Source organism: Triturus cristatus, chromosome 4_2 (genome assembly GCF_964204655.1).
Source record: "Triturus cristatus chromosome 4_2, aTriCri1.1, whole genome shotgun sequence".
In the NCBI taxonomy this organism is placed as follows: Eukaryota; Metazoa; Chordata; class Amphibia; order Caudata; family Salamandridae; genus Triturus; species Triturus cristatus.
In genome coordinates, this window is record NC_140586.1 from 556584792 (window position 1) to 556604716 (window position 19925).

Sequence of the window (19925 nt, forward strand, 5' to 3'; positions counted from 1 at the left end):
AGGAAGCAAGGCAGCACCACCATTTTCATAATTGCTATCCTACCAATTAAGGAGAGTGGGAGGCCAATCCAAATCTCCACGTCGTCCTCAAGTTTATCTATAGCCCTACCATAATTTTCCCTCATTAGTATTTCGGGATCCGTGTGGAGCCGTATCCCCAAGTACCTGATTGCGTCATCCGACCATTGCAGCGGGTACTCCATCACACAAGGTGTCGTGGAGGGGGTGAGCGGGAAGGCTATGGATTTATTCCAATTCACCTGTAGGCCCGAGAGGGCCCCGAAGCGCACCACCTCCCGCAGCACCGGAGCCAGATTGCTCTCCGGTTCACGTACGTACAGCAGGGTGTCGTCGGCATACGTGGACACCATTATTTTATAAGTGGGGAAATTCACCCCCCTCATACTGTGGTATTCTCGCAACGCGCAGGCTAACGGTTCAGCCACCAAAGCGTAGAGTAACGGCGACAGCGGGCAACCCTGACGCGTTCCCCTGGAGACCGGGATCGCCTCCGTCACTAGCCCACCCAGTCGTACCCGCGCACTTGGCGCCGTGTACAGTACCCCCATCATGCGCAGGAATACCGGGCCCAGGCCCATTTTTGTCAGCACCTGACTCATGAAAGGCCATTCAACAGAGTCGAACGCCTTCTCCATGTCCAGGAACACCGCAAGTGCTCTAGTGTCCCTGCGGACATGTTGCATGGTGCCGAACACCGTTCGCAAGTTATAGGTTAGATTCCTGCCCGGCATGAAGCCCGCTTGCTCCGGAGCCACCAGCTCCGGTGTCAGCAGCGCAAGACGCGTGGCCAATATTTTTGCGTAGATGTTAGCGTCCACATTTAGCAACGATAGTGGTCTATAGGAGCTGCACTCCTCCGGGGGTTTCCCAGGCTTGGGGATGGCGACTAGCAGTGCCTCACTCATGGATTTCGGCATGCGGCCCGTGTCGCACATGTCGTCAAACAGCTGCAAAAGATGTGGGAGGAGAATATCCGCAAAGTTTTTATAGAAGGCAGCCGTCAGGCCATCCGCCCCAGGTGCACTGGTGGCACGCATGCTCGCCAGCGCTTCAAGTATTTCATCCCTCTGTATGGGAAGAGCCAAAAATTCCCTACGGGCGTTAGAGAGAAAGGAGCTTCTTAATGTGGTCCAGATAGTCTCTAATCTCGTCGTCCATTCCTGTCTGCCGAGAAGCGTATAGTGTCGCATAGTATGACCTAAAACAAGCTGCAATCTCCTCCTCCCCCGTCAGCAACTCCCCAGTTTCAGATCAGACTTCTGTGACGGTAGCTCTACTCCTTCTTGCCTTAAGCAAGTTCGCCAAGATCGAGCTCGGCCTCTCCCCTTCTCCATACACCCTTGCAGTAGCATACTTCCCTAAGTGTTTGACCTCCGCATCTGCGGCCTCGTGGTACTCCACCAAGAGGATCTTCAATTCCTCCGTGGCCCCGCTTCCCTCACCCCTCAGCTGCCTAGTCTCTACCTCACCCAGTCTACTCTCCAGGGTCGCCAATCGTCTTCGGATATCCCGCAATACCCCTGAATGTTTAGCCATGGTCACCCCTCTAATATAGACCTTGAACGCCTCCCAGACCGTTTGGAAGCTGTCCACTGAACCTGCGTTAGTGTCGAAAAAGGTGGTTATGGCTTCCGCCAATTCCTCCTTAAAGAGGGGGTCTAGTAAGGAGTAGGGGGGGGAACCGCCACAGGAACGGCGGAATATTTTTCCTAGGCGTGGCTATGGTCAGCAGAATAGGGGAATGGTCGGACAGAGTCCGCGGCAGCACCTGACACAGGCCAACTCGCGGAATGAGCGACGAAGACGCAAACCAGTAATCGATACGTGTGTGCAGGTTATGGTAGGCTGAATAGTGTGTGAATCCCCCCACCACAGGATTTAGTGTTCTCCATACATCTGAGAGAGCCATGCGGATCATTGTCCTATGTAATATCGTGACCGCTGCCACGGGTGCTCTGGCCGCCCCCCCCCCCCGATCTATCCAAGCTCGGGTCCATAACCACATTAAAGTCGCCTCCCCACAAAATCTGCAAGTCCCCGCAGCCCCCAACCGTGTCAGCTAGCTTACTGTAAAAGTCAGGACAATCAAAATTAGGGCCGTAGACATTCACCAACAGCACATCCAGCCCTCTGCCCTGGCAGCGTGAGATCACGTACCTGCCCCCCACGTCTGCTGTAATCAGCTGCGCAGTAAGGTCAGACTTTGGATTCACCCAGGTGAGGACCCCTATAGCATGTGTCGTAAATCCGGCCGCATGTACATTTCCCCGCAGCCCCCCGGCGCGTAGCATAGAACTATAGTTGGGAAGGTGCGTCTCTTGCAGGAGGGCTACATCTATGTCATGTCTACTTAGATATTGCATAACTTTGCGCATTTTACGATGATCATTCAGTCCTCTGACATTCCAAGTCCCTACCCGTATGGGGTTGGGTGATCCCAGAGGGACAGTAGATCTAACCATGGTCGTCTTGGTCACTAGTTGGTGGCCCCGGCTCCATAGTGTGTGCCGAGTTTCCAGGCATCCGCCCTCTCACCTCTCCCATCTGTCGGACTAACCTCTGAACAAACAACCGAACCCCCTTCCCCTCCCCCCTCCAACAGCTGACCTCCCCCAACTCAGCCACGCTGGATCTCCTTAAGAGATTACCCCTACCTCCCTCACCCCACCTGCAACACAAAAAGCCCCAGAATACTAAAAAAAACTGTGTGTGTCTTGCACTCGGAGGCGGCGGTAGCTCCATGCAGAACTTTTTCAGGCAAAATCCACTCAAGTCTGAGCCTTCCCCTCCACACACAGAGCAAGAATCTGTTCCCCACACCTTGAGAGGAGATAGTAATCAGTGTGCCTTTCCCTGCACCCTTGGGTACCGAGACTCCAAGTGCCGGCGACCCTCCCAATCCCCATGCCAGTGTCAGAGTTTACCAGGTCTCAGCCCTGTTTACGAATTGGTCCCCTTCGGATCAGCACTGCCACCCCTGGGTATCTCCCATTCCTGTACTGTGCTCTACGAACAGGCGGCCCCTGCCTTCCCCCAAAAGTTCCAGTCCGAGTTGCAGTCCCCTAGTGTCTCCCTTACTGGTACCTCCAGTGCTTCCTTTCCACCGCAGTTCGAATACCCAATACAGACATACCACCTGCGTTTTTTAGTCTTGTTGTTCCAAGGAGCTCTCGGCCGTCTCCTCTCCGGAGATCCGCACAGGGCTATTCCTCTCTTCTCTGCTCCAGTCCTTCAGTGCCCTCTGTAAGGCCTTGGGATCAAGAAAGATGTGTCTTCCCTTGCCTGTTAATACGCAATTTCGCAGGGTATAGCATCGCATAGTCCAGGCCCAGCTCGCGCAACCGTTTTTTGATCGGTATGAACTGCCGTCTGGCCTCCTGGACCCTTGCCGTGAAGTCCGGATACAGCGAGATGGAGGACCCCTCGTACTGAAGCGACTGCTTCTCCCTCGCCACCCGGAGTGCCGAGTCTCTGTCCCTGTAGTTAAACAATTTAGCGATGATCGGCCGCAGTGGTGCCCCCGGCGCTGGTCTGGGGCCCAGGGATCTGTGCGCCCTCTCCACCACGAACATAGTTGAGAAGATGTCCGGGCCCAGCAGGTCCTTCAGTAATTTTTCCACAAAGACCTCCATTTTGCCCGTAGGCGTCGTCTTCGGCAAGACCGTAATGCGCAGATTACAGCGTCGCGCGCGGGCTTCCAGGTCTTCAGTTTTGTCTTGTAACACCTGCATGACACGCCCTAGCTTTTTGTGTTCAGTGTCGATCGAGGTTTGCGCGTCCTCCACCCTCGCCAGTCTCTCCTCTGTTTGATCTAGGCGCTCCGCGTGCTTGTCAAGCCGCTCCCCCATGCGGTCCATGCGATAGGAAAAGGCATCAATCTTCGCCCCCAGTGAAGTGATGCCTGACTGAAGACCCTTCTCCATCGAGAGCAATAGACTGCGGATGTCTTGGGCATCGTCAGGGGGGGCAGCCGCGCCGCCCCCTGCACCCTCTTCTCCTACCGGGGTCTTATGACGCTTTTGCTCAAAAGAGAGTTTGGCCTGCGTTTTGTCCGACTTGCCCATCTTGTTCGCCTCCTGTTCCGCGAGCCGTCTGCCACCCTGCTTCGCCCCTTTGCTCGAGGGGTGTACGATAGTGTCCCGCTTACAGTCCCCAGGGGCGTCCCCGCTCAAATCGCAGGCCTCCACCTGCTGGTCACAAGTACTAACGTGAGTAGCAGCAGGGTGTGTCTCACACCACCCTGCCCAGCACCCCCGCAATTATGTGAGGGCCAAGGCAGCCGCCTAGCACAGGTCTGTCACTGTGGGGGGCACCCCCTCCAGCTCCGGCCGGCCCAAAAGAACCACGGCAGTGGGCGATCCTCACCACCTTCCCCAGCAGGCGACTCAGTCTCACCAGTATTTCCCTTGCCCAGCTGGTCCTGTGGGCCCTTGTCTCCGCACACAGAAGAGGACACTGGCGCTCCACGCAATGTCTTCAACGGGCTGAGCGCATGCCACTGCCGGCGATAAGGGACTTACGGTTGCGGACCCCGCCTTCGTCCAACTGCAGGCCCCGCACGAGTCCTGGGACCCGCTCCTATGTGATCCAGCGCCTACCGGGTCTTCGAGAGCCTGGCACAGCTGGGAGTTCCCAAGTCTGCAGCGCCGCGATCTCCTCTCAGGGCCAGCACTCTTCATCCGCCATCCGCCGTCGCATATCTCCAAGGCAGCCTCCACCATCAATCCCGGAGTGTCTCCGCTGCTTTCACCCTCCGCTCTACTGCCTCGTCCGATACCGTCCGGCCACCGAATCCAGCCGCCGCCCAGTCTTCAGCTGTCTCCGCTGCACGCAGGGTCTCGGATACCTCTCCTGCCGCGTTCCCAAGTCTTCGCGACCCCATGCCGCGGCCGCGGTCATAAGTCGGGAGTAGCGCGTCCTTCACCCCGGCACCTCCAACCAACTGCGCCGCACGCAGGGTGATGTCGCCGGATCCGCTCCGCACTCTTGCTCGGGGATCACAGGCCTCCCCCGCTCAGCGAGGCAGCACCGATCGGCGGTTACCCAGTGCTCCTCTCCACCATGCGGAATCGCCCTTTCGTGTCTCCGCTCTGCTCTCCAGTCTCGGCGGGCCAGCCAAAATCAATGAACACAGTGTGGGGAAGGATAAATGAAGGATAAATGCCTCTGTATGCCGGAGCTCTAGGCTCAAGCCGCCATGCTCGTGGCGAGCCAAGCTCCGCCCCCAAAAAAAGTTTGTAACTTTTCCATGGCTGTGGAATAGAAAAAGATGTTATGAGGGGTGATTAAATTGAAAACCACTATGGCGACTGGAAAAGGAGATCAGCATATGATCTTGTTAAGCTACAGAAAAAGGCTTATGTAATTAGATGCTCTCATAGCACTAGGGGACAGGTGTGAAAAAGATGTAAGTAGAAGTGAATATAGTACATACATCTATGTACAAAAAAAAGAGTACATAGATGGAGGAATTATGGGACACACCATTAACGATGGTGCATAAAATGCCAGTTCTGATCGAAAGTTTGCAATCACGTTATTATATGTGTTATTGTTTATATTATGAACCTAAATGGGTAATAAGTTTTAGAAATGGTCAAACTCCAACCTGTTTCAGATGCTTCGAAGTTGGCTCTTTAGAACATATATTTGTAGACAGGTCCAAAATATTGAGGTTCTGGGTGGATGATTTTAAAACATCTGACGTATTTCATTGTACAATTAATCACAATAGGGCATTGATTATATTGGCACTAACTGAGGAAGAATTATGGACTTGTGTAGATATTCAATTTATACTGTTTACACTACACGTAGCACTGTTTGTCATGCCTTCAACAAAGTTCTCTATATGGGGTTTGAGAGCTTTCGAGCTCAGTGTGATCATCTGTGGAACACCCAGTGTACTCAACACAACCAGACCATATTTTGAGAGGTTTTGAAAACCTCTGTGTTTCGCAAATAAGGTACCTGCATTCTTGTCCACTAGTAAATGTAGGGCCCTTTTTTAAGCACTTAGAGACCTCAGCTTTAGTGAAAGTGTCCTATACAAATAGCCTAAATAAATAAACCATTCCATAAAAAGCATTGACAAAGCCCCCAAGCCTGTGCCTCAGTGTCATGGGTGAGACCTATTAGCTTTGTCAAGGCTAGTTGTAATTTGTTAATGTCAATTCTTTTGACGTCCGGGGCGGGGGTTTCCGGGTATTTTCGTGAATTAACACAACCTTAGAACTTTAGCTAGGGATGCAGTTTTCTGCTTTTGTAAGCGACAACTAGTGTGTGTCGGGAGAGTCTTATAGGAGTTGTGTATGTTTTACTGTGAAGGAATAAAAAGAAAAATCCTAATCCGATTCATGAACATTTTTGGCTGTGGGTATTCTCCTTACATGTAGTGCTGGGTATGTAAAACAGGTGTGTGACAAGAAAGTAAATTCCTGTTACGTAAACTGCTGGGTGTTGTAAAAAAGATATGGTACACCTTAGATTTAGACAGAAGTCTTTGTATACCTAAAATTAAGAGAAGTGTATCTGTCTCATATTTTAGACTTCAACAAAATTGCAGCAGTTCTCCCAACTTTTTTAAAGGCATGCTTCACAATATATGAAATGTGATCAACTGCATGGTTGTGAGCAGATTTGTCATTTCACTGTGCACACAGTAAACTCTTTTAAACCTATTCCTAAAGTCGTCACTTTAAAGGTCATTTGTTATTTTTTATTTGCTATGCAATATACAACTTTCCTGCACTGGCAGTAAAATTTCTCTGATCCTGGTTTCTTTCTTCTCCCCAATTAAGGTTCCTAAACAAAAGTACAAAATCTCAACCAAATCCAATAAAGTCTTTGATATCACAGAAAGAAAGGTACGTTTGAGACTGTTATTGTACTTATTATTATCTGTAAGGTGCTGTTATTGCATAAAGAAGACAAAACTTGAAATCACTATTTATATACTCTAGCCATATTTATTTGATTGCAGCCGACTCTTTCTTTGGTTTAAAAATATAGGTATTTGTATTTGATAAAAGTACACGTCTTGTATTCTTCTTATGGCTCACTATTTTAAGGTTTGCCCAGCAGGGCACAAAGGTATTTGTGTATGTATCTGTCAATTGAAGGGGATGGCCGCCTTTCTATTAAAATGTGTTCACAAACAAGAAATTAATCTTATAAATTCTCCATCTAAAAACCACTTTTTGGGATTAAACACTAGAACCAAGCTCCACAACTGGCTTGGTGAGATAAGAGCTAGAGGCTGACATTGGCTGTAGTTTTCAGGTCACAAGAATAAATGCCAACAAGGCACACTCACCCTTTCATTCTTCTGAGGTTAATATTATTTACAGTGTCCAGAAATACCAAAATCTGTGGTATTAGGTACTGTATAAAAAGCAAGATTTTATTATTAAAGTGGACTAGTAACTTTCCCAAAAAGTGTTAAAGGACAATCCGGATGTGCTGAGGACACTTTTCCACACCTGACTCCAGAAGCCATTTGTTAGACCTGTTAGCCCTAGGGTGGTCTTACCCCGTTTTTTTTGCCCTTGTCGCCTCATTTTTGCCACCGTCTTTTGTTGGACCTAGGTCCCTGGGCGCCTTACCACTGCCAAAAAGTGCTGAGGTGCAGGTGCTCTCTCCTAATAACATGGCTGGCACAGGCCCCTGCTACTGCGGAGTGGCCATTGAATACACACACTAGTAGTTAGGAGTAGACTGGGACATAGTGATACTGTATCCTTGCCGTCTCGCCTTTTTGTCCCATAGACCAACATGTGGAAGCTCCTGGAACCTTCCAGGCCTGGGAGGGGTTATGCTTTGCCGCCTTTACTGGAGGGTCACCTGACCTAGGGGTATAAGAGGAAAGGAGGGAAACTGAACTAGTCAGTTGGGGCACCACTGGACCTGGGGAAACCCCTGCCGGAGTGTAGGCGGTTGGGCCTAGGGGAGGAACCTACACTACTGGGACAAACTGAGCTTAGGCCCTGCTGTACCCAAGTTAGATGAGGGACTCTGCCAGCCTGCTGATCTTGCCCAGTGAGGGGGAGCCCAGGGGACCAACTCCAGTGTGCTGCAGGGAACCATCCTGCCCTTCTATGCCTGCCAACTCAACCCCCTTCTTTCCCCCCAAGAACCTGCAACTGAGACCTGCCATCCACTCCCCCCAAGATAAGCGCTGTGCCAACTAGGCGCTGTAAAGAAGAGGACTGCCTACTGTGAGCGCTGCTGATCAGGAGCACGAGGTAATGAGCGCTGTGTCTGCTGAATAATAAGTTACCGGGCTCCTGCCACCGTCCCCAAGCGCTGTGTAGCCTCTGAGCGCTCTTGTGCCAAAACATCACTGAACTGCGGCAAGAACTGTGCCTCCGTGCTGTGCTCCTTAAGCACTGTTACCCGAGCGCTACATCGCCTAGATCACCGCCGCACCCCAGGACTGGGTAGCACTGTTACTGGGCCCCTGCCTGCTGAGAGTCGCTACTCACGGTGGTAGCGCGGTGTGACTGGCCCCCGTACCTGCGTCCTAGCGCTGTGACCTGAAAGCGCCAAGCTGCCGAGGATCACCGCTGCGGCCCCAGGCGCTGGGAAATCCAAGGCGCCGTCTGCGTCTCCGACTTGGGTGCCTGGAGTGGGCGCTGCCGCAGAGTGTGCCGTGGGCCGAGAATCACCGCCGCGGCCCCGGCGCCTGCTGAACCAAAGCTGCTCATCGTCCGACTTCACCGCTGCGACCCCCAAAGCCTGAGGAGTGCCGCCGCGGTAGTGAGAAGGCCGCGCTAGACCCCGGGGCGTTGCCGGGAGTCTGACGTCCCCGGCTGCGTCTAGTAGCGGCGCAGCCCCCATTGGTCCCTGCGGCCGCGCCCCCCGGAAGCTGCCATTCGATTGGCTCTCGCGCCCAGCCCCCTATACGCTGCAATCCCATTGGCTCCTGGGCCGAGGAGAGACCCGGAAGGCCCGGAGCCGAACGCAACCGCCAACGAGGGGGCTCCGGGGAGAGCGGGAGCCCCCGACCTTTTCACCAGGCCAGGACAGAGCCACGCAGGCCTACTGAGGCCAGAAACATTCAGGTAACCCTCCTGGGGGAAGGCAGAGATCACCGGGGATAGCGGGGCTGCCAAGGAGCCTCGCGGACTCAGGGTGGCAGCCCCGTAACCGCCCCTCCCCTCAGGGAACTGCAACCGAGCCCTGAAGGCCCCATTGGAACCATCATTGTGAAGCAGTTGAGCCGGACTGGGCCTAAGACTGCACTAGATGTAGAAGTTATGTCACCTGGATTAGCCCTTGCTCTATGCTCTGCTTAAAGTGCCCCTACGCAAGAAATGTTGCCTGTAATGTCCCTAACAACCAAGTGCTATTCTTATTAATGAGAGCACAGAAATGTTGTTGCCTATGATGCCCCTGGTTACCGAGAACCTTACTGTTATGTGCCTGAAGTTTTGAGAGAGGTTTACGCTAGCGGCAGAAGTATATACGAAGAGTTACCTACTTGCTCTGTTCACTTGAATGAATTAATTGTTGCCCTGAGATTACCTGCGCTATTCACTTGAATGAATTTACGCCTGTTTGGTGTTGAAATGAATTACCTGTTGCCCTGAGATTCACTGCTCTATTTACGGGAATGAATTCAATGCTGCCCTGAGATTAACTGTGCTGTTGACTGAATTGAATTTACTGCTGTCCTAAGACTTTCTGTTCTATTACTGAAATTAATTTATTCGCTATGACTTGCACTAGATAAAGGATCTTGTTTTACCAATCAACTTGGTGTGGTGTCTTTTCATTGTGTGCGCATTACTGAGTCCGGGTGAGTGAGTGCTGCACAACTGCTTTACACATTGCCTTCAGGTGCCTTCCTACCTCGCGCCAAGCTACCGTGTTGGAATTAGTGACCCCAGTTCTAACATTGGTGTTCAGCGGTGCGATTGGGACTTGTGCTTGTGCAGCACCCTACAGGGATTCAGTGTGCGCTGCAATTGGACACCGCGAGCCTAACAATTTGCTCTCCTCTGTCTGATTGATTGTATAGGCTCCTGTTTTGAATCTGTTGCCTACGTCCTAGCGTTTTCCCTTAAGTTGTCTGGGGCCCCCACCTGTCAGGATGGAGTTCGAGCTGGCCAACCTAGAGATGTATACGGTGGCGCAGCTGAGGGAGTCCCTTCAGGGGATGGGGGTGTCCGTCAAGCGAGGTACCAAGAGAGAGGGGCTTCAGAAAGCTTTGAGGGCATGGGTATTGGCCCACCCGGGAGGGAGAGTGGATGAGGAACAGGGGGAGCCGGCTGCTCCAGGAGAACTAGACCTACCGCAGGTAGACACCAGAGAGAATGTGCTGCCAGGAAGACGTTCCAGGGCAGGGAGTAGTGTGTCGGCGGGGAGTGTCTGTGGAGGAGTACGAGGACAGGAGGGAGGAGAGGCAATTGAGATTAGAGCTTGCTAAAATGGAGAAGGAGAGAGAAGAGAAGAGGCTAGCCATGGAAGAGAGGAAGCTTGCGCATGAGCTTAGCCTAAAGGAATTGGAGTTACGAGCATTGCAAATAGGGGCGCAAGGCAACAGCAATGGTGGCAGCGTACCCGCTGAGGTTCCCGAGAACCTAAGTTTTATCTACCTAAGGAGGTGGTGGCCAGTTTTAGTGTAGGGGATGACGGATAAGTGGTTGGCGGCGTATGAGGTGTGCTTGGTAGCCCATGGAGTGCCAGAGAGTTACTGGAGGGGTGGCGTATACCGGTACATGCCTCCTGTGGCAAGGGACACACTCTTGACCCTAGACAGAGGAGATGGAACAAATTACCCTGTCATGAAGGAGGCACTGCTTAGAAAGTTTGGTCTCACTCCAGAGAAGTATCGCCAGAGGTTCCGCAACAGCCATAAGCTTCCCACACAGAACTGGGTGGATTTTTTTGATTATGCACGTAAGGCCTTAGAGGGTTGGGTGCGTGGCAGCGAAGTGAGCGACTATGAGGGCTGTACAACTTGTTTTTAAGGGAGCACCTCCTCGATAAATGTTTTCCGGAGCTGCGCCAACACCTGGTGGACCGCAAGCTGTCCGACCCTCGGAAGCTTGCGGAAGAGGCAGATACCTGGGTTAGCACTCTGGTGTCCCACAAGGAACCCGGGGGAGACCCCCCCCCCCCCCCCGCCCCCCCCAAAAGGCGGACAGGGCTTTCCCCAGAAGAGAGAGGGGGGAGATGAAAAGGAGTTCTTTAAAGGCCCCCAAAATAGACCGCAAGGGAAAGAGGTAGGTTCTCCACCCCAATATGGATCCCAGAAACCCACTTACCCTGACAAGAGTCAGCAGCCCAGAACTGTCCGGTGCTACGAGTGTGGGGAGGTTGGACACTTCAAGGGGGATCCCCAGTGTCGCAAAAGGACCCCAGCCCCCACAGGAGGTGACTAGTGTAGCACTGGGGGAGGAGTTGTCCCTAGATGAGGGGGGTGAGTGGACAGGCTTGACCCTGGTGTCACTGGGGGATAGAGAGATGGTCCCGGTGACGCAGTTGCCCTCGAACACTGCCAAGTACCGGCAGAGGGTACGGGTTAACGGGGAGGAGGTGGAGGCTCTGAGGGACACGGGTGCCAGCATGACGATTGTAAGACGTCAGCTGGTGTCCCCAGAGCAGGGGATTCCTGAAGTATTCCCCCCGGTGGTAATGGCTGATAACAGCCAGGGTCATTACCCCGTGGCCCAAGGTCACTTGGCTGCCCGGCAAGGAACTCAACCCAGGTTGGAGCCTGAGTCAATGGCCCAGCCCACTGCTGTACAAGAAGATGTCGTGGAGGACACACCCTGCGAGATGGATGGGGAGCCCGCGGGGGTGACCCCGAAGTCCGCGGAGGTGGATGCTGTTCCCGTTGGGGACTTGCCGACCCCTGCAGAGTGGCAGGTGGAAGGAGGGCCTACCCGGGAGGTATTCTGTTGGGCGTAGAGAGAGAGTGCCCCACGCTTGAAGGTATGCAGCGGTAGGCCGAAGACCAAGCGACGAACCAAGAGACCGGCAATTATCATATCAAATGGGAGGATGGCCTCCTCTACAGTGAGCCTAAGGCTCCGGTGCATGGGTCATCAAGGGCCTTAGTGGTCCCCCAATGCTACCGAACCTTTCTGCTGGAATTGGCACAAGAGACACTGCTAGCAGGACACCTGGGCCAGGACAAAACCTTTGCTCGTTTGGTCCCACATTTTTACTGGCCCAGAATGCGAGTTGCCTCTAACACCTTTTGCAAGACCTGTAAGACTTGCCAGGCGAGTGGCAAGACTGGGACTAAGTTGAAGGTCCCGTTGGAACTGCTTCCGGTTGTCGGTACCCCTTTTGAGCGGGTAGGCATTGATATTTTCGGGCCGATGGACCCGCTGACTTCTTTGGGACACCGGTTCATCTTGGTGTTGGTGGACCACGCCACCCGGTACCTGGAGGCAATCCCTCTGCGGACCATCACTGCACCGGCGGTGGCGCGGGGCTTGATGGGGATTTTTACCCGTGTGAGATTCCCCAAGGTCGTGGTGTCAGATAGGGGCACGAATTTCATGTCGGCCTATATGCAGGCCATGTGGAAGGAGTGCAGAGTGACCTACCGGTTCTCCACTCTTTACCACCCCCAGACTAAAGGGCTCGTAGAGCGCTTCAATAAGACGCTGTAGGGGAGGATTCGGAGCCTGCCGGATGACTTGAGACTGAAGTGGGACGTCCTCTTACCCTGGCTGCTATTTTCCTACCATAAGGTGCCGCAGAAGGGGGTCGGGGTCAGCCCCTTTGAGCTGCTCTATGGCCACCCCGTTAGGGGGCCCCTCAGTCTTGTGAAGGAGGGGGGGGAGAAGTCTTCCAAGAAGCTTCCACGTGACATGGTCAGCTACATACTGGCATTCCGCAGCCAGATGGCCAAGCTGTGGAAGGAAGCCTCAGACAACCTGGAGGCTAGTCAAGCCATCATGAAGGAGTGGTACGACCACAATGCTCAGACGGTGGAGTTGGATGCTGGACAGAAGGTGTGGGTCATGGAGCCCAGAGAGCTTAGCGCCCTCCAGGACCGGTGGACTGGACCCTACGAAATTTTGGAGAAGAGAGGCCAGACCACTTACGTTGTAGACCTCAAGACCCCCCGACACCCCCATAGGGTGTTCCACATCAACCGCCTGAAGCCGCACCATGAGCGATCAGAGCTTGCTCTCCTTATGGTGACGGATGGGAGCGAGGAGGAAAAGAGTGAGCCTCTTCCGGACTTTCTGGCAGCCCAAGAGAAGGTTGGATCAGTGGAGGGTGTGGTCCTCTCCCCATCCTTGACCCCTGAGCAACAGAGGGACTGCGGCCAGGTATTGGAGCAGTACGCCTCGTTGTTCTCTCTCACTCCTGGGATCACGCATCTGTGTACCCATGACGTGGACACAGGGGACAGCCCACCCGTGAAAACCAAGTCTTACCGGCTGTCCGACAAGATCAAGACCAGCATCCAGAGTGAGGTGGCCAAGATGTTGGAGCTGGGGGTGATTGAGCCTTCCAGCAACCCTTGGGCTAGTCCAGTGGTGTTGGTGCCGAAACCGGCCCCACCGGGCACCACATCGGAACTTCGGTTGTGTGTGGATTACCGTGGCTTGAACTCCGTGACCAAGACGGATAGTCACCCGATCCCTCAGGCGGATTAACTTATTGACCGACAGCTCGGTATCTGAGTACCATCGACCTGACGTCAGGATATTGGCAAATTGCCATGGCAGACGGAGCGAAGGAGAAGACTGCATTCTCCACCCCTGAGGGCCACTTTCAATTCCGTGTGTTGCCCTTCGGGCTAAAGAATGCTGCGGCCACTTTCCAGCGGTTGGTCAACCAGGTGTTTTCTGGCCTAGAGGCCTTCTCAGCTGCCTAACTGGACGACATAGCTGTCTTCAGCAGCAGCTGGGAGGACCGTCTGGAGCATCTCCAGGAGGTGCTGCAGGCTCTACAACGGGCTGGCCTGACCATCAAGGCTAGCAAGTGCCAGATTGGACATGGATCTGTTGTCTACCTGGGACACCTGGTGGGCGGGGGTAAGGTGCAACCCCTCCAGGCCAAAATCGAGACCATCTTGGCCTGGGAGCCAACGAAAACCCAAACGGAGGTCCGGACTTTCCTCGGCCTCACGGGTTACTACCGCCGGTTTGTCAAGGGGTATGGAACCATCGTGGCCCCCCTGACTGAATTGACATCTAAGAAACAACCACGTAAAGTCATCTGGACGGCTGCCTGTCAAGAAGCCTTTGACACCCTTAAGCACGCGATGTGCACCGCTCCGGTGCATAGAACTCCAGACTTCAACAAGGAATTCATCGTGCAGACAGACGCCTCTGAGCATGGCATTGGAGCTGTGCTCTCTCAACTGAATGAGGAAGGCCAAGACCAGCCAGTGGTCTTTATCTCCCGAAGGCTACTCCCCAGGGAACAGCGGTGGAGTACGATAGAACGCGAAGCCTTCGCCGTGGTTTGGGTCCTGAAGAAGCTGAGGCCATATCTTTTTGGCTCTCACTTCCTCATTCAGACCGACCACCGACCACTTCGCTGGCTCATGCAAATGAGAGGCGAAAACTCCAAATTGTTGAGGTTGTCCATTTCCCTCGAGCGGATGGACTTTCGGGTAGAACATCGGCCCGGAGTAGACCACGCCAACGCTCTCTCCCGGTTCTTCCGCCTTAGTGATGAGAACTCCCTAGAGGTTGGGTAGCTCTCCCCACTTTCGGCTGGGGGGCCGCATGTTAGACCTGTCAGCCCTAGGGTGGTCTTATCCCGTTTTTTTTTTTTGCCCTTGTCGCCTCATTTTTGCCACCGTCTTTTGTTGGACCTAGGTATCTGGGCGCTTTACCACTGCCAAACAGTGCTGTGGTGCAGGTGTTCTCTCCTAATAACATGGCTGGCACAGGCCCCTGCTACTGCGGAGTGGCCATTGAATACACACACTAGTAGTTAGGAGTAGACTGGGACATAGTGATGCTGTACCCTTGCCGTCCTGCCTTTTTGTCCCATAGACCAACATGTGGAAGCTCCTGGAACCTTCCAGCCCTGGGAGGGGTTATGCTTTGCCGCCTTTACTGGAGGGTCACCTGACCTAGGGGTATAAGAGGAAAGGAGGGAAACTGAACTAGTCAGTTGGGGCACCACTGGACCTGGGGAAACCCCTGCCGGAGTGTAGGCGGTTGGGCCTAGGGGACAAACCTACACTACTGGGACAAACTGAGCTTAGGCCCTGCTGTACCCAAGTTAGATGAGGGACTCTGCCAGCCTGCTGATCTTGCCCAGTGAGGGGGAGCCCAGGGGACCAACTCCAGTGTGCTGCAGGAAACCATCCTGCCCTTCTATGCCTGCCAACTCAACCCCCTTCTTTCCCCCCCAAGAACCTGCAACTGAGACCTGCCATCCACTCCCCCCAAGATAAGCGCTGTGCCAACTAGGCGCTGTAAAGAAGAGGACTCCCTGCTGTGAGCGCTGCTGATCAGGAGCACGAGGTAATGAGCGCTGTGTCTGCTGAATAATAAGTTACCGGGCTCCTGCCACCGTCCCCAAGCGCTGTGTAGCCTCTGAGCGCTCTTGTGCCAAAACATCACTGAACTGCGGCAAGAACTGTGCCTCCGTGCTGTGCTCCTTAAGCACTGTTACCCGAGCGCTACATCGCCTAGATCACCGCCGCAGCCCAGGACTGGGTAGCACTGTTACTGGGCCCCTGCCTGCTGAGAGTCGCTACGCACGGTGGTAGCGCGGTGTGACTGGCCCCCGTACCTGCGTCCTAGCGCTGTGACCTGAAAGCGCCCAGCTGCCGAGGATCACCGCTGCGGCCCCAGGCGCTGGGAAATCCAAGGCGCCGTCTGCGTCTCCGACTTGGGTGCCTGGAGTGGGCGCTGCCGCAGAGTGCGCCGTGGGCCGAGAATCACCGCCGCGGCCCCGGCGCCTGCTGACCCAAAGCTGCTCATCGTCCGACCTCACCGCTGCGACCCCCGAAGCCTGAGGAGGGCCGCCGCGGTAGTGAGAAGGCCGCGCTAGGCCCCGGGGCGTTGCCGGGAGTCTGACGTCCCCGGCTGCGTCTAGTAGCAGGCGCAGCCCCCATTGGTCCCTGCGGCCGCACCCCCCGGAAGCTGCCATTCGATTGGCTCTCACGCCCAGCCCCCTATACGCTGCAATCCCATTGGCTCCTGGGCCGAGGAGAGACCCGGACGGCCCAGAGCCGAACGCAACCGCCAACGAGGGGGCTCCGGGGAGAGCGGGAGCCCCCAAACTTTTCACCAGGCCAAGACAGAGCCGCGCAGGCCTACTGAGGCCAGAAACATTCAGGTAACCCCCCTGGGGGAAGGCAGAGATCACCGGGGATAGCGGGGCTGCCAAGGAGCCTCGCAAAATCAGGGTGGCAGCCCCGTAACCGCCCCTCCCCTCAGGGAACTGCAACCGAGCCCTGAAGGCCCCATTGGAACCGTCATTGTGAAGCAGTTGAGCTGGACTGGGCCTAAGACTGCACTAGATGTAGAAGTTATGTCACCTGGATTAGCCCTTGCTCTATGCTCTGCTTAGAGTTCCCCTACGCAAGAAATGTGGCCTGGAATGTCCCGAACAACCAAGTGCTATTCTTATTAATGAGAGCACAGAAATGTTGTTGCCTATGATGCCCCTGGTTACCGAGAACCTTACTGTTATGTGCCTGAAGTTTTGAGAGAGGTTTATGCTAGCGGCAGAAGTATATACGAAGAGTTACCTACTTGCTCTGTTCACTTGAATGAATTAATTGTTGCCCTGAGATTACCTGCGCTATTCACTTGAATGAATTTACGCCTGTTTGGTGTTGAAATGAATTACCTGTTGCCCTGAGATTCACTGCTCTATTTACGGGAATGAATTCAATGTTGCCCTGAGATTAACTGTGCTGTTGACTGAATTGAATTTACTGCTGTCCTAAGACTTTCTGTTCTATTACTGAAATGAATTTATTCGCTATGACTTGCACTAGATAAAGGATCTTGTTTTACCAATCAACTTGGTGTGGTGTCTTTTCATTGTGTGCACATTACTGAGTCCGGGTGAGTGAGTGCTGCACAACTGCTTTACACATTGCCTTCAGGTGCCTTCCTACCTCGCGCCAAGCTACCGTGTTGGAATTAGTGACCCCAGTTCTAACATTGGTGTTCAGCGGTGGGATTGGGACTTGTGCTTGTGCAGCACCCTACAGGGATTCAGTGTGCGCCGCAATTGGACACTGCAAGCCTAACAATTTTCTCTCCTCTGTCTGATTGATTGTATAGGCTCCTGTTTTGAATCTGTTGCCTACGTCCTAGCGTTTTCCCTTAAGTTGTCTGGGGCCCCACCTGTCAGGATGGAGTGCGAGCTGGCCAACCTAGAGATGTATACGGTGGTGCAGCTGAGGGAGTTCCATCAGGGGATGGGGGTGTCCGTCAAGCGAGGTGCCAAGAGAGAGGAGCTTCAGAAAGCTTTGAGGGCATGGGTATTGGCCCACCCGGGAGGGAGAGTGGATGAGGAACAGGGGCAGCCGGCTGCTCCAGGAGAACTAGACGTACCGCACGTAGACACCAGAGAGAATGTGTTGCCAGGAAGACGTTCCAGGGCAGGGAGTAGTGTGTCGGGGGGGGGGGGGAGTGTGTCTGTGGAGGAGTACGAGGACAGGAGGGAGGAGAGGCAATTGAGATTAGAGCTTGCTAAAATGGAGAAGGAGAGAGAAGAGAAGAGGCAGCTAGCCATGGAAGAGAGGAAGCTTGCGCATGAGCTTAGCCTAAAGGAATTGGAGTTACGAGCATTGCAAATGGGGGTGCAAGGCAACAGCAATGGTGGCAGCGTACCCGCTGAGGTTCCACAAGAGCCTACGTTTTATCTACCTAAGGAGGTGGTGGCCAGTTTTAGTGTAGGGGATGACATGGATAAGTGGTTGGCGGCGTATGAGGTGTGCTTGGTAGCCCATGGGGTGCCCGAGAGTTACTGGAGGGGTGGCCTATACCGGTACATGCCTCCTGTGGCAAGGGACACACTCTTGACCCTAGACAGAGGAGATGGAACAAATTACCCTGTCATGAAGGAGGCACTGCTTAGAAAGTTTGGTCTCACTCCAGAGAAGTATCGCCAGAGGTTCCGCAACAGCCATAAGCTTCCCACACAGAACTGGGTGGATTTTTTTGATTATGCACGTAAGGCCTTAGAGGGTTGGGTGCGTGGCAGCGAAGTGAGCGACTATGAGGGCTGTACAACTTGTTTTTAAGGGAGCACCTCCTCGATAAATGTTTTCCGGAGCTGCGCCAACACCTGGTGGACCGCAAGCTGTCCGACCCTCGGAAGCTTGCGGAAGAGGCAGATACCTGGGTCAGCACTCTGGTGTCCCACAAGGTACCCGGGGGAGACCCCCCCCCCACCCCCCCCAAAAGGCGGACAGGGCTTTCCCCAGAAGAGAGAGGGGGGAGATAAAAAGGAGTTCTTTAAAGGCCCCCAAAATAGACCGCAAGGGAAAGGGGTAGGTTCTCCACCCCAATATGGATCCCAGAAACCCACTTACCCTGACAAGAGTCAGCAGCCCAGAACTGTCCGGTGCTACGAGTGTGGGGAGGTTGGACACTACAAGGGGGATCCCCAGTGTCGCAAAAGGACCCCAGCCCCCACAGGAGGTGACTAGTGTAGCACTGGGGGAGGAGTTGTCCCTAGATGAGGGGGGTGAGTGGACAGGCTTGACCCTGGTGTCACTGGGGGATAGAGAGATGGTCCCGGTGACGCAGTTGCCCTCGAACACTGCCAAGTACCGGCAGAGGGTACGGGTTAACGGGAGGAGGTGGAGGCTCTGAGGGACACGGGTGCCAGCATGACGATGGTAAGACGTCAGCTGGTGTCCCCAGAGCAGGGGATTCCTGAAGTATTCCACCCGGTGGTAATGGCTGATAACAGCCAGGGTCATTACCCCGTGGCCCAAGTTCCCTTTGAGTGGGGAGGAGTCTCAGGCCAGTTGAGAGTCGCCATAAGCCCTGCCATGCCAGTGGATTGTCTGCTCGGAAACGACTTGGAACATACCGCCTGGAAGGAAGTGGAGTTCAATGCCCATGATGAGATGCTGGGGTTACCAGGGTGGACTTGCGTGGTCACGAGGTCCATGGCTGCCCGGCAAGGAACTCAACCCAGGTTGGAGCCTGAGTCAATGGCCCAGCCCACTGCTGTACAAGAAGATGTCGTGGAGGACACACCCTGCGAGATGGATGGGGAGCCCGCGGTGGTGACCCCGGTGTCCGCGGAGGTGGATGTTGTTCCCGTGGGGGACTTGCCGACCCCTGCAGAGTGGCAGGTGGAAGGAGAGCCTACCCTGGAGGAATTCTGTCGGGCGTAGAGAGAGAGTGCCCCACGCTTGGAGGTATGCAGCGGCAGGCTGAAGCCCAAGCGACGAACCAAGAGACCGGCAATTACCATATCTACTGGGAGGATGGCCTCCTCTACAGTGAGCCTAAGGCTCTGGTGCATGGGTCATCAAGGGCCTTAGTGGTCCCCCAATGCTACCGAACCTTTCTGCTGGAATTGGCACACGAGACACTGCTAGCAGGACACCTGGGCCAGGACAAAACCTTTGCTCGTTTGGTCCCACATTCTTACTGGCCCAGAATGCGAGTTGCCTCGAACACCTTTTGCAAGACCTGCAAGACTTGCCAGGCGAGTGGCAAGACTGGAACTAAGTTGAAGGTCCCGTTGGAACTGCTTCTGGTTGTCGGTACCCCTTTTGAGCGGGTAGGCATTGATCTTGTCGGGCCGATGGACCCGCTGACTTCTTTGGGACACCGGTTCATCTTGGTGTTGGTGGACCACGCCACCCGGTACCCGGAGGCAATCCCTCTGAGGACCATCACTGCACCGGCGGTGGCGCGGGGCTTGATGGGGATTTTTACCCGTGTGGGATTCCCCAAGGTCGTGGTGTCAGATAGGGGCACGAA

At 54.3% G+C, this 19925-nt stretch overlaps 1 protein-coding gene across 3 annotated transcripts in view; it reads left to right on the forward strand.

Moving 5' to 3' along the window:
• Positions 1-19925, forward strand: part of RPAP2 (RNA polymerase II associated protein 2) — a 583455-nt gene that overhangs the window by 89043 nt on the left and 474487 nt on the right. For all 3 annotated transcript variants that reach the window (XM_085602183.1, XM_085602184.1, XM_085602185.1), the window contains exon 5: positions 6822-6887. In XM_085602183.1, the coding sequence (XP_085458309.1) occupies positions 6822-6887 (66 nt within the window). The remainder of the gene's footprint in view (positions 1-6821; positions 6888-19925) is intronic.